The 13,524-nt window shown below is 43.7% G+C and overlaps 1 protein-coding gene across 1 annotated transcript in view; it reads left to right on the plus strand.

Moving 5' to 3' along the window:
* Nucleotides 1-11,450, plus strand: part of polr3f (polymerase (RNA) III (DNA directed) polypeptide F) — a 31,879-nt gene extending 20,429 nt beyond the window's left edge. Inside the window, exons 8-9 of the mRNA XM_068044594.1 lie at nt 7,707-7,898; nt 10,395-11,450. Of these exons, the coding sequence (XP_067900695.1) occupies nt 7,707-7,898; nt 10,395-10,472 (270 nt within the window). The 3' untranslated portion in view covers nt 10,473-11,450. The remainder of the gene's footprint in view (nt 1-7,706; nt 7,899-10,394) is intronic.
* The last annotated feature ends 2,074 nt before the right edge of the window (nt 11,451-13,524 follow it).

A 13,524-nucleotide genomic window follows, 5' to 3' on the forward strand; every position in this document is an offset into this window, starting at 1 on the left:
CCATCTTTGACACTGCTATCACTTGACCAGCTTCATTCCCTAGGATTGGATCCAGTACTGCCACTTCCCTTGTAGGACTTTCTACATACTGGCTTAAAAAGCTCTCCTGTATGCATTTTAAGGATTCTGCTCCTTTTCAGCCTTGTACACTAAGACTATCCCAGTTAATATTGGGGAAATTGAAATCCCCTACTATTATTACTCTATTATTTTCACAGCTCTGAAATTTGCCTACATATCTGCTCCCCTATCTCTTCCTGACAGTTTGGAGGCCTGTAGTAGACACCCAGCCAAGTGATTGCCCCCTTTTTGTTTTTAAGATCTACCCAAAAGGCCTCATTTGAGGAACCTTCTAAGATGTCATCCCTCCTTACTGCAGTAATTGACTCCTTGATCAACAGTGCAATGTCACCTCCTCTTTTGTTACCTCTTTTATCCCCTCCCCTGTCGCATCTGAAGATTCTATCCCCTGGAATATTGAGCTGCCAGTCCTGTCCCTCCCTCAACCATGTCTCTATGATAGCATTAATATCATAATCCCATGTGCTAATCAACGCCCTCAATTCATCTGTCTTACGAGTAGGACTCTTTGCATTGAAATAGATGCAATCCAACCTTGCTTTTTTCCCTTGTGCCTTACCAGGTCTGTATTTGCTCTGCCTTCCAGGCAGACTCACTTTCTGTTCTATATTACCCCCTACTGTACCTCCACTCATATCCCATCCCCCTGCCAAATTAGTTTAAACCGTTACCCCCCCCCCCCCCTCCCCCCCACCCCAAACAGAGCTAGCAAATCTCCCAGCAAGAATGCTTGTCCCATTCCGGTTCAGGTGCAACCCGTCCAACTTGTACAGGTCCCACCTTTGCCAGAAACAGACCCAGTGATCCAGGACACTAAAGCCCTCCCTCCTGCACCATCTCCTCAGCCACGCATTCATCTGCTTTATCCTCCTATTTCTAAACTCACTAGCACGTGATACCGGGAGTAATCCAGAGATTACAACCTTAGAGGTCCTGCTTTTTCATCTGCTACCTAGCTCCCTAAATTCTTGTTGCAGGATCTGATCCCTTTTTCTACCTATGTCGTTGGTACCAATGTGTATCATGACTTCTGGCTGCTTACCCTCCCCCTTCAGAATGTCCTGCAGCCGCTCCGTGACATCCTTGACCCTAGCACCAGGGAGGCAACATACCATCCTGGAGTCACTTTTGCGGCCACAGAAACGCCTATCTGTATCCCTTACGATAGGGGATTCTATCATTGTAGAATCTTAAATTTCTCCATAATTTAGACACTTTTATAAAATAATTAAGTTTGTTTCTCTTTATTTTAGCTTTTATCTTAATCCAATCATTTATTTTGCAATCTGAAAATTTTAATTAAAAGTGAGCTTTTAAGTGCTTTTAACTTTGATTTGCTATGTCTGAATACTTCAGTTGTCATGGTTCTGTCGTTTTTTTCCGGGAATATGCGGTTTGCCTTTAAGGCTTGCGAGGGATTAGTATTGCTTTAAAAACCAGCAAGCCTTAGGGGTTATCGGAAGGTGCATTTTCGTTGCCTTAGAAACAGCCATTTGGAGATTCAAAGGGTGCATTCTCGTTAACATAGATATAGCCACTGGGAGTGAGTCTCGTGGTACATTTGTTACAATTTAGTTTTGAACTGGCTTTAAGTGGAAGACAGTTTGTTCTAACAGAACACAGACATAGAGACATACAGACACAGCTGGTGTTGGCACCTGAAGATAGAGCTCTCAACCATTTAAATTGAAGGAATAGGATTTTAGTCTGTTAATTATTAGAACATAGAACAGTACAGCACAGTACAGGCCCTTCGGCCCACGATGTTGTGCCGACCCTTTAACCTACTCTAAGATCAAACTACCTACATACCCTTCATTCTACTATCATCCATGTACCTATCCAAGAGTCGCTTAAATGTCCCTAATGTATCTGCTTCCACTACCACCGCTGGCAGTGCATTTCACGCACCCACCACTCTCTGTGTAAAGAACCTACCTCTGACATCTCCCCGAAACCTTCCTCCAATCACCTTTAAAATTATGCCCCCTGGTGATGGCCCTATCTGCCCTGGGAAAAAGTCTCTGGCTATCCACTCTATCTATGCCTCTCATCATGTTGTACACTAATTATCTCTCAAAATTCTTTTAAAAAAGTCAAGCCAAAACACAGATCTCTCATAATTTAAATTGAAGAAAGGGAAGTTAGACTGTGACAATCTTTTATCCCTCAAAAGCTCTAAAGTCAGATTGCATCTGTTGAAAGTGTTTGCAAGTCGTTAATTGTTGAAATTCGCTGGAGAAGGAAAGCCACATTGTGTGAGGACTTCAAGCAACATTGGACTGTAAATTTGCAAGGACTCAAATTTTTTATGTTTAAATGTTTATATCTTCATAGTCCTTTAGGGAAGGAAATCTGTCCTTACCTGATCTGGCCGACATGTGACTCCAGACCCACAGCAATGTGGTTAACACTTACATGCCCTCTGAAATGGCCTAGCAAGCCACTCAGTTGTACCTAATCGCTACAAAGTCAATAAAAAGGAATGAAACCGGACGGACCACCCGGCATCAACCTAGGCACCGGAAACGACAACGGCAAACCCAGCCCTGTCGACCCTGCAAAGTCCTCCTTACTAACATCTGGGGGCTTGTGCCAAAGTTGGGAGAGCTGTCCCACAGACTAGTCAAACAACAGCCTGACATAGTCAACTCATGGAATCATACCTTACAGACAATGTCCCAGACACTGCCATCCCCATCCCCGGGTATGTCCTGTCCCACCAGCAGGACAGACCCACCAGAGGTGGTATACAGTTAGGAGGGAGTTGCCCTGGGAGTCCTTAACCGACTCTGGACCCCATGAAGTCTCATGGCATCAGGTCAAACATGGGCAAGGTAACCTCCTACTGATTATCACCTACTGCCCTCCCTCAGCTGATGACTCAGTACTCCTCCATGTTGAACACCACTTGGAGGAAGCACTGAGGGTGGCAAGGGCACAAAATGTACTCTGGGTGGGGGACTTCAATGTCCATCACCAAGAGTGGCTCGGTAGCACCACTGCTGGCCAAGTCCGAAAGGACATAGCTGCTAGACTGGATATGCGGCAGGTGGTGGGGGAACCAACACGAGGGAAAAACATACTTGACCTCGTCTTCACCAATCTGCCTGCCACAGATGCTTCTGTCCATGACTGTATTGGTAGGAGTGACCACCGCACAGTCCTTGTGGAGACAAAGTCCCGCATTCACATTGAGGATACCGTCCATCGTGTTGTGTGGCACTAGCACTGTGCTAAATGGGATAGATTTCGAACAGATCTAGCAATGCAAAACTGGGCATCCATGAGGTGCTGTGGGCCATCAGCAGCAGCAGAATTGTACTCAACCACAATCTGTAACCTCATGGCCTGGCATATTCCCCACTCTACCATTACCATCAAGCCAGGAGACCAACCCTGGTTCATTGAAGAGTGCAGGAGGGAATGCCAGGAGCAGCACCAGGCCTACCTCAAAATGAAGTGTCAACCTGGTGAAGCTACAACCCAGGACTACTTGCATGCCAAACTGCATAAGCAGCATGCGATAGACAGAGCTAAGCAATCCCATAACCAACGGATCAGATCTAAGCTCTGCAGTCCTGCCACATCCAGCCGTGAATGGTGGTGGACAATTAAACAACTAACTGGAGGAGGTGGCTCCACAAATATCCCCATCCTCAATGATGGGGGAGCCCAGCACATCAGTGCAAAAGATAAGACTGAAGCATTTGCAACAATCTTCAGCCAGAAGTGCCGAGTTGATGATCCATCTCGGCCTCCTCCTAAAGTCCCCAGCATCACAGATGCCAGACTTCAGCCAATTCTAGACTTCAGCCAATTCTATTCACTCCGCGTGATATCAAGAAACGACTGAAGGCACTGGATACTGCAAAAGCTATGGGCCCTGCCAATATTCCGGCAATAGTACTGAAGACCTGTGCTCCAGAACGTGCCGCGCCCCTAGCCAAGCTGTTTCAGTACAGCTACAACACTGTCATCTACCCAGTAATGTGAAAAATTGCCCAGGTATGTCCTGTACACAAAAAGCAGGACAAGTCCAACCCGGCCAATTACCACCCCATCAGTCTACTCTCAATCATCAGTAAAGTGATGGAAGGTATCATCAACAGTACCATCAAGCAGCACTTGCTTAGCAATACCCTGCTCAGTGACGCTCAGTTTGGGTTCCGCCAGGGCCACTCAGCTCCTGACCTCATTACAGCCTTGGTTCAAACATGGAAAAAAGAGCTCAATTCCAGAGGTGAGGTGAGAGTGACTGCCCTTGACATCAAGGCAGCATTTGACCGAGTATGGCATCAAGGAGCCCTAGCAAAACTGAGGTTAATAGGACTCGGGGAAAACCCGCTGGCTGGAGTCATACCTAGCACAAAGGAAGATGGCTGTGGTTGTTGGTGGTCAATCATCTGAGCTCCAGGACATCGCTGCAGGAGTTCCTCAGGGTAGTGTCCTAGGCCCAACCATCTTCAGCTGCTTCATCAATGACCTTCCTTCAATCATAAGGTCAGAAGTGGGGATGTTCGCTGATGATTGCACAATGTTCAGCACCATTCGCGACGACTCAGATACTGAAGCAGTCCGTATAGAAACGCAGCAAGACCTGGACAATATCCAGGCTTGGGCTGATAAGTGGCAAGTGACATTCGCGCCACACAAGTGCCAGGCAATGACCATCTCCAACAAGAGAGAATCTAACCAACTCCCCTTGACATTCAATAGCATTACCATCGCTGAATCCCCCAGTATCAACATCCTAGGGGTTACCATTGACCAGAAATTGAACTGGAGTAGCCATATAAATACCGTGGCTACAAGAGCAGGTCAGAGGCTAGGAATCCTGAGGCGAGTAACTCACCTCCTGACTCCCCAAAGCCTGTCCAATATCTACAAGGCACAAGTCAGGAGTGTGATGGAATACGCTCCACTTGCCTGGATGGGTGCAGCTCCAACAACATTCAAGAAGCTCGACACCATCCAGGATAAAGCAGCCCGCTTGATTGGCACCCCATCTGCAAACATTCACTCCCTCCACCACCAATGCACAGTGGCAGCAGTGTGTACCATCTGCAAGTTACACTGCAGCAATGCACCAAGGCTCCTTAGACAGCACCTTCCAAACCCGCGACCTCTAATAACTAGAAGGACAAGGGCAGCAAATACATGGGAGCACCACCACCTGCAAGTTCCCCTCCAAGTCACACACCATCCTGACTTGGAACTATATCACAATTCCTTCACTGTCGCTGGGTCAAAATCCTGGAACTCCCTTCCTAACAGCACTGTGGGTGTACCTACCCCACATGGACTGTAGCAGTTCAAGAAGGCAGCTCACCACCACCTTCTCAAGGGCGATTAGGGATGGGCAATAAATGCTGGCCTGGCCAGTGACGCCTACATCCCATGAATGAATTAAAAAAAAAGTGTTTAAGAATTTAGTTCTTCTAATTAAAGAGTTAATTTGTTGATTTAAAGACACCTGGTTTGGTTAGCCTCATTTGGGGGTTAATAGGATGGTACAATTTGCTTTCTTTAATTTGGAAAGTTTTAAATGACATGTTAGCCCACCTGTGCAGTGACAGGATTGAATTAGCAGTGCGTTGGTCCCACCACAATCAGAATCATATATTTTGATTGGTGGCTTTGACAGGAGCGGTCGGTCGTAACACAATGTGATTGGCTGCTTGCTGACATCACTGCTGCTGCACACCAAACTATCCTCTTGACTTGGCGTCAGATTTAGACTGCCCATCGAGCAAGGGAAAAACGACGCCACAGAGTTTTCTAGATCTTTGGCCAGCTTTCTTTAAGGTCAGCACTTCGGTCCTGATTTTGTGGTCAGTGGCAGTCTGCTTTTATCAATTATGTTGAGGGATAAATATTGGCCAGAATATCGGGGAGAGGTCCCCAGCCTTCCTTCAAAATAGTGCCATGGGATCTTTTAACACCTATTTAAGAGGGCTGGTAGGGCCTTGGATTAACGTCTCATCTGAAAGAAGGCACCTTCCACATTCCCTCAGTACTGCTCTGGAGTGTCAGCCTAGATGATATCTCTGGAATCTGGATTAGTTCTTTTAGACTGGAAAATTGTGCATTGAACACCTTTGAAAATTTTCAGTTGATCAGAGAGAGCCACCATGGATTTATAAAGGGTAGGTCATGCCTCACGATTCTGAATTTTTTGAAGATGTGCCAAAGTAATGAGCAGGGGAATGTCTATGTATGTTATTTATGTGGACTTCCAGAAAACATTTGATAAAGTCCCTCATGAAAGACTTAGCTAAAGTTGAAGCTCATGGAATTGAAGGCAAACTATTGACCTGGTTAGGAAATTGGCTGAGCAGAAGGAGACAGAGTAGGGATAATGGGCAGGTACAGTTGGTAGGATGTAACTAGTGGTTCCGCAAGGATCTGCTTTGGAGGCACCTCTATTTCACTATTTATTAACAACTTGGAGGTTGGGATGGAAAGCCACATATCCAATTTGCCGATGACACAGATAGACGGCATTATAAGCAGTGTCGATGGAAGTGTAAAATTACAAAGTGATATTGATTGATTAATGGTAAAATTGTGGCAAGTGGATTTCAGTGTAGGCAAAGGATAGAATAGGGTACTTTCTAAATGGTGAAAAACTGGAAGCATTGGCGGTTCAGAGAGACATAAGGGTCCAGGTACAGAGATCATTATTTTCTGCAATGATTCATGCCATTTTAATCAAAAAGGAAAATTGAATGTTGTCCTTTATATCTAGAGCAGTAGAATACAAGGGGGTAGAAGTCATGTTTCAGCTATACAAAGCCCTGGTTAGACCACACCTGGAATATTGTGAAAAGCTGTTCTGGGCACCCCACCTTTAGGAAGGACATATTGGCCTTGGAGGGAATGCAGCTTAGATTTACTAGACTAATATCTGGACTCCAATGGTTAAATTATGAGGAGAAATTACACAAATTAGGATTATATTCCCTGGAATTTCGTAGGTTAAGGGGCAATTTGATTGAAGTTTTCAAAATATTAAGGAGAGTAGGTAGAAACTATTTCACTGGTTGGGGAGTCTAGGAGGAGAGAACATAGTCTAAAAATTAGAGCCAGACCTTTCAGGAGTGAAATTAGGAAACTGTTCTATTGCAAAGGGTGGTAGAAATTTGGAACTCTCTTCTGCAAATGGTAATTGATGGGAGATCAACTTTTAACTTTAAAACTGAGATTGGCTAACAAAAATTGATCAGAGGTATTAAGGGATATGGGGCAAAGGTGGGTATATGGACTACGGTCACAGATCAGCCATGATCTCATTAAATGGCCTAATCCTGTTCCTATGAATGGGGATTGAACCCATGGCTTTCTGAATTAACATAACTTGCTGGTGCTGTCGCTATAATGGAAAGAACTGCAGTATTGAACCTATTTTAAAGGCACCACTGCTAATGGTTAATGGGTTGGGTAAGCACTAAAGGCGCCAGTGCCACTCACTGAAATCGTTGATGGGTTGGGCCAGTACTAAATCAGTTGTCACTCCACCAAGCATCTTAACATTTTTGTTCAGTTGAAATTTCTGCTGTGTCTGTGAATCTTACCTATTGCTCAGTGACTGTGAATAACTGTGATGGCCTTTGCAATCTAAGGTGGAACTCTCTATGGAAGACATAGAAACCATTCTGAACACATTGATATACGATGGCAAGGTGGAGATGACTATCATAGCTGCAAAGGAAGGCACTGTTGGTAGCGTGGATGGACAAATGAAACTGTATCGAGCAGTTAATCCCATCATCCAGCCCACCGGCCTGATGAGGACACCTTGTGGAATGTGCCCAGTAAGTGTGTTCTCTTCTGAGTTAGTTGAGTGTTACATATTTCATTACATTCTGTGAACTTTCAGCTTCACCATCCCATTCAGGGGCGGGAGTGGAGAGAGAGAAATGATACTAGTTCTCTCCAACTCCCATTACTTACTGTGTAGATGATCCTCAACAGCCCAATACCTTTACATTTAGCCACTGAATCAAATCGGGAAGACACAATAGTGTACAGTTCTACAGGCCTTAGTTTTGCAGGTGCATTTAGTCTAAGGTTGATGCATTTCAGGGAATTAACTTTTTCCCCTTTTGTATCTCCGTTTGGATTAGTTTGTGAGTTTGTTTTTGTGTCTCATGCTCCATGTATACAAGAGTATGAATCTCTGAAACCTCCTAGAACTCTGCATTCCTCTAATTTTGACCTTTCCTGCACCCCCACATTTGCCTTAAGCCATCTCAGCCCCAACCTCTCCAATTCCCTCTCAAACCTCTCTGCCCCTCTTCATATAAGACCCTCCTTATTAAGTATATTTGCAGCTCTATGGCCACATGAGCATAAGGTTCCTGCTGTTCTGGCATTACCCAGTGCTGTCCCCTCAAAGTTGCTAACTAGCCTCAGGAGCATATATTTGTGCTGATGCTCAAAGAGAGACAGAAGATGTCTGTTCTGTGCTGCTGGCAATCTGCTCTCCCAAGTCTGCAATGACAGCAAAGAAACAACTGAAGATTTCAAGGCTTCAGAGCCCACCTTCAAACAGAGCTATCGTTGCAAGACATTGGCAGAACTTCCAACTACAGCAAAAAAGGCTGCAAAACAGGATGTAGTGAGTTGTCTGCTTATTATATGCCCTTGCTGCTTTTCTTTTCCCCCCTTTCCATTGATGTCAATATTTAATGCCAAAGTTGAAAGTTCAGCCCATTAGTTATGATTCTCTGGTTCCATGTATACTTGTGAGTCAGTAAGTAAAATGAGGAACAGGACATGAGCAGGACAGTACAGACTCTCAATTTGGGAGAGGCCTGTAGTTTCACCTTTGCTTCACTGGCGTTATAGACAATGAGATCCAAAGTGGCCATCTCAAAATCAGCCATGAGCTTGTAATTTATGGACCTACCTTTTAGTTTGAGTCTGTTCTGCTGTAAGTGAGAAATAGTTTTGAGATCTAAGTTGCAGTTGCACATATAACTAAAACAGCAACTTGCATTTATATCACTCAGTTACATAGAAAAATCATCCCAAGATACTTCACAGAAGCATAATCAGACAGCAGCTGACAACAAAGCCAAAGATGATATTGGGTCAATGACCAAAAGCTTGGTCAAAGAAGGAGGTTTTAAGGAGCATCTTGAAGGAGGACAGTGATGTGGAGAGGTTTAGGGAGGGAATTCCAGAGCTTGGGGTCTAGATGGCTGAAGGCACGGCTGCCAATAGTGGGGAAAAGACTTCTTAATCCTGCCAGTTTTCTGTCCAGAACCGTAATTAAGTGTCTCCATTTATGTCATCTACCCCCCTCCCCCATTTAGGCAATCATTTAAGTGGCTACTGCAGCTCTTTGAGTTGCCAAAATACTGGATAATCTTCACTATCCCACCTTTTATTGTGCAAACTCTCAGCAGGAGGCCACACTCTGAATATCTGATCCATGTCCATTACTTGTGCAAAGCTCTGCACACAGCAGCCAAGCTTTTTTTCTTTTTTAAGTATGGTAACTCCCACACAGTGGCGCAGTGGTTAGCACCGCAGCCTCACAGCTCCAGCGACCCGGGTTCGGTTCTGGGTACTGCCTGTGTGGAGTTTGCAAGTTCTCCCTGTGACCGCGTGGGTGTGCTCCGGTTTCCCCCCGCATGCCAAAGACTTGCGGGTTGATAGGTAAATTGGCCATTGTAAAAATTGCCCCTAGTGTAGGTAGGTAGTAGGAGAATTGAGTGAAGGTGGGGATGTGAGAGGGAAAATGGGACTAATGTAGGATTAGTATAAATGGGTGGTTGATGGTCGGCGTGGACTTGGTGGGCCGAAGGGCCTGTTTCGGTGCTGTATCTCTCTATGACTCTATAACATTAGAATTGTGACTACACTTTCTTAAAAAAAAACTTCTTCATTGACTGTATAGTGCTTTGGGACTTCTTGAAGTCATGAAAGGCACTCTGGAATCATACAGCACAGAAGGAGGCCATTCACTTCATCATGTCTATTCAGACTCTTTTAAGGAGCTGTCCAATTCATCTTATAGCCCTGCAAATTTCCCCAGTATAAATGCCACTCCTTTTTAAATATTCCCTATTGTTTAGTGCTACATGATTAATTACATTTAATCTGTAAAGATCTTACACATAGCATATAGCCTATTGAGCAGAAGGGCTCTCCCGTTAGCATGGGGTACATGCTTGATCCTGCTCTCCTCAGCTAATTTTTTGGTTTGTGTGTTCAAAATTCTGCTGCCACTGTATTGATGTGTCCTATTCTGTTCTGAAACAGGAATTCAGTTCCTCTTAACATCATTTGATATTTTCCAGGTATTTGATGATTGCCATGAAGGTGGGGACATTTCTCCAGCGACTTGCTTCTACATGACTGAGTGGCTAGAATTTTAACCAATGTTGGGATAACAAAGAGGGACTTTAGAGTTTGGATGGTGGACCATTTAAAACTGCAGGCAAAGTGCCTGGGAGGAATTTTATTTAGTCTTCAGCACAGAAACAGGCCATTTGGCCCAACTGGCCTATGCCAGTGTTTATACTCCACACGAGCCTCTTCCAACACCTGTTCAGCAAACTCTGCTATTTTCTTCCTCGTGCTTATCTAGCTTCCTCTCAAATGTATATTTGACGGAACTGAAGGTGGGGCTAGTCCCAAGGTGACTAGATATGAGAAGATACTAGAGAATTGAAACTGTAAGTGTTTGAATGTAGGAACATGAAAAGAAAACTTTTTAAAAAATAACATTTAATTTATTTTTTATCCAAACAAATCTTGATTAAAATTATTTACTTGTAGGAAGTTGTCCTAATCTAATATGTTTACTGTTCAAAAATATTGAACTTGGCTTTAAGGCTGGTTATGCCAAGTATTCAGCTCTTCCTTTCTTTCATAGATATATAAATACAAGTTGTTGTTATAATGCCTTTAAAGTAGCAAAAAGTCTCAACATACTTCACAGGAGCATTATCTGACCAAATTTGACACACAGCCAAATGAGGAGACATTAGGACATGTGAGCAAAAGTTTGGGTAAAGATGTAGGTTTTAAGGAGCTTCTTGGAGGAGAGAGGGCGGAAAGTTTAGGGAGGGAACTCGGGAGCTTAGTATTTAGGCAGCTGAAGACGCAGCCACCAGTGGAAGGGTGAAGGAACTCAGGGATGCACAAGAGGCCAGAATTGGAGGAATGCAGAGCTCTATGTAGGAGTCACAACACAGAACAGGCTAAGCAGCCCAACCATGTTTGTGCCGACGTTTACCTTCCACACCGCCAATATGTGACTTCAGTACAAGTGTAGAATTTGGACTAGATTACTTTACTCATTGTATATCCTGCATTATTTCACCAACAAGATTAAAGCATTCAATGGAAAAGTGATTCTGTGATAACTGTCACCCAAATCTGAAGTACATTTTCAGGGAAAACACGTTTGTTAATTTGTTGTTTGAACAAGGAGACCAATCCACAACACTTACAAGAATGGCTATCGCGGAACAAGATGTTGATGGATGTTTATTTGGTTTGCAGTGAGATGATATCACTCACTTAATCAGAACTAACATTTCATTACCATTAAGCTGCAACTGAATGGTGAAAGCTGGTGTCCCAGTGGTGGTCAAGTATGTATGTTTTGGAATCCATACGAATGCACCTTCGTAGCACTTGCTGAGTAAAGCCCCTTAGACCTCTTTTACCCTACGACTAATATCAATTCAAATGTTGTATTTCCCCCGTCTCCTGAAGGTGATGACCCTGGCTTGAGTACTAAAATGGCTTACTAATGATCCAATATAGTAAATTCTATTAGTACTTATTTGCATGCATGCGTGTGTGTGTGTGTTTGTCTATGGTATATGTCTTAGAAATCTTCCAGTAACAGTCAATCTCTCTTGTTTTCTCTGCTCCTTGCAAAGATGGGCACACTCCATTCTCCTGTGTATCTACTTTTGATGAAAGACACAAAACTGAGCCACCTTACTTTTTGTTCAACGTCTTATGTTCTTTAAAACATTTAATAAATTCATAAAAGCAAAATGCTGCAGATGCTGGAAATATAAACTATAAACAGAAAATGCTGGAGATACTCAGTAGGTCAGGCAGCACCAGTGGAGAGAGAAACAAGTTAATGTTTCAGGTTGATGACCTTTCAACAGAATAAATAAAGTGCTTTAATATAAAGACTGTCTCTCAAATTTACACTGACTATGTTGAATATAATTAATAATTACAGTACTAAACAAATTGACATGGAGTAAGGCATTGAGCAGCATGCTGATTAGCCCTAGCGGGCCTGCAACCAATGACTACAACCTTCCCAAAATCTTCGTCCGCGAAGTGGACCCTTTGAGTGAAGTAATTTCTCCTCATCTCTCCTAAATGATCAACCCCTTAGCTTGAGACTGTACCCCCATGTTTTAGATTCCCCGACCAATGGAAACAATCTCTGTGTCTGTCCTTTCCAGCCTCTTTAGAATCTTGAATGTGTCAAGAAAACCCCATATGCCAAATGAGAAATATTAATTTAATTAGTTGGAAACTTAGATTAGACTTTTAATGGAAAAACAATGCGACAGTAACTTTTTTTTAAAAAGTTAGCAGCCAAGATGGCCACCGCAATTTGCATCTGAAACACCTTTTCATATTTAAAACATCCACCTGGAGCCAGCGCTTTGAGCAGCATGTACCCAGAACAATGGCTTGCTCTAAGTGATTGAATTACCTAAAATGGCTTCATTAGTACAGCAGTCAAGACAATCCTAACATATTGAGTTTGAAAAAGCAACCCCCCCTCCCCTCAGCCACCGGCCAAGTGTAAATTGGCATCCTGGGGCATGTGGAGCCTATTTCTAACCTTGAATTTCATTAGAAGGTTCTAGAAAACCTGAAGCAGCCATGTGACCATCTGTCCATCTCTGGGGGTGGGGTGCGAGAAGCTGGTTTTGCTTTTTGTTCCTTTGGACAAAGAAGACGAGCAGAAACTGAGACTGCAGCAGCAGAGAAAGCTGCATGCTTCCCTTTCTTTCTCTCTCTCTCCCCAGAAAAAATCTATCTGCCTCTACCATAAAAATATTCAAAGACCCTGCTTCCACCACCTTTTGAGGAAGAGAGTTCCAAGGACTCAAGACCCTTTGAGAGAAAAAAATTCTCCTCATCTCTGTCTTAAATAGGTGACCCCTTATTTTTAAAGTGACTCCTAATTCTAGATTCTCCCACAAGAGGAAACATCCTTTCCACATTCATCCTGTCAAGACCCCTCACAGTCTTATATGTTTCAATCAAGTCACCTCTTACTCTTCTAAACTCCAGCAGATACAAGCCTAGCCTGTCCAAGCTTTCCTCATAATACAACCTGCTCATTCCAGGTATTAGTCTAGTAAACCTTCTCTGAACTGCTTCCAACGCATTTATATCCCTCCTTAAATCTTTGGCCTCCTTGTCTCGAGAGAC

The sequence above is a fragment of the Heterodontus francisci genome, chromosome 13, assembly GCF_036365525.1.
Source record: "Heterodontus francisci isolate sHetFra1 chromosome 13, sHetFra1.hap1, whole genome shotgun sequence".
Taxonomy (NCBI): domain Eukaryota; kingdom Metazoa; phylum Chordata; class Chondrichthyes; order Heterodontiformes; family Heterodontidae; genus Heterodontus; species Heterodontus francisci.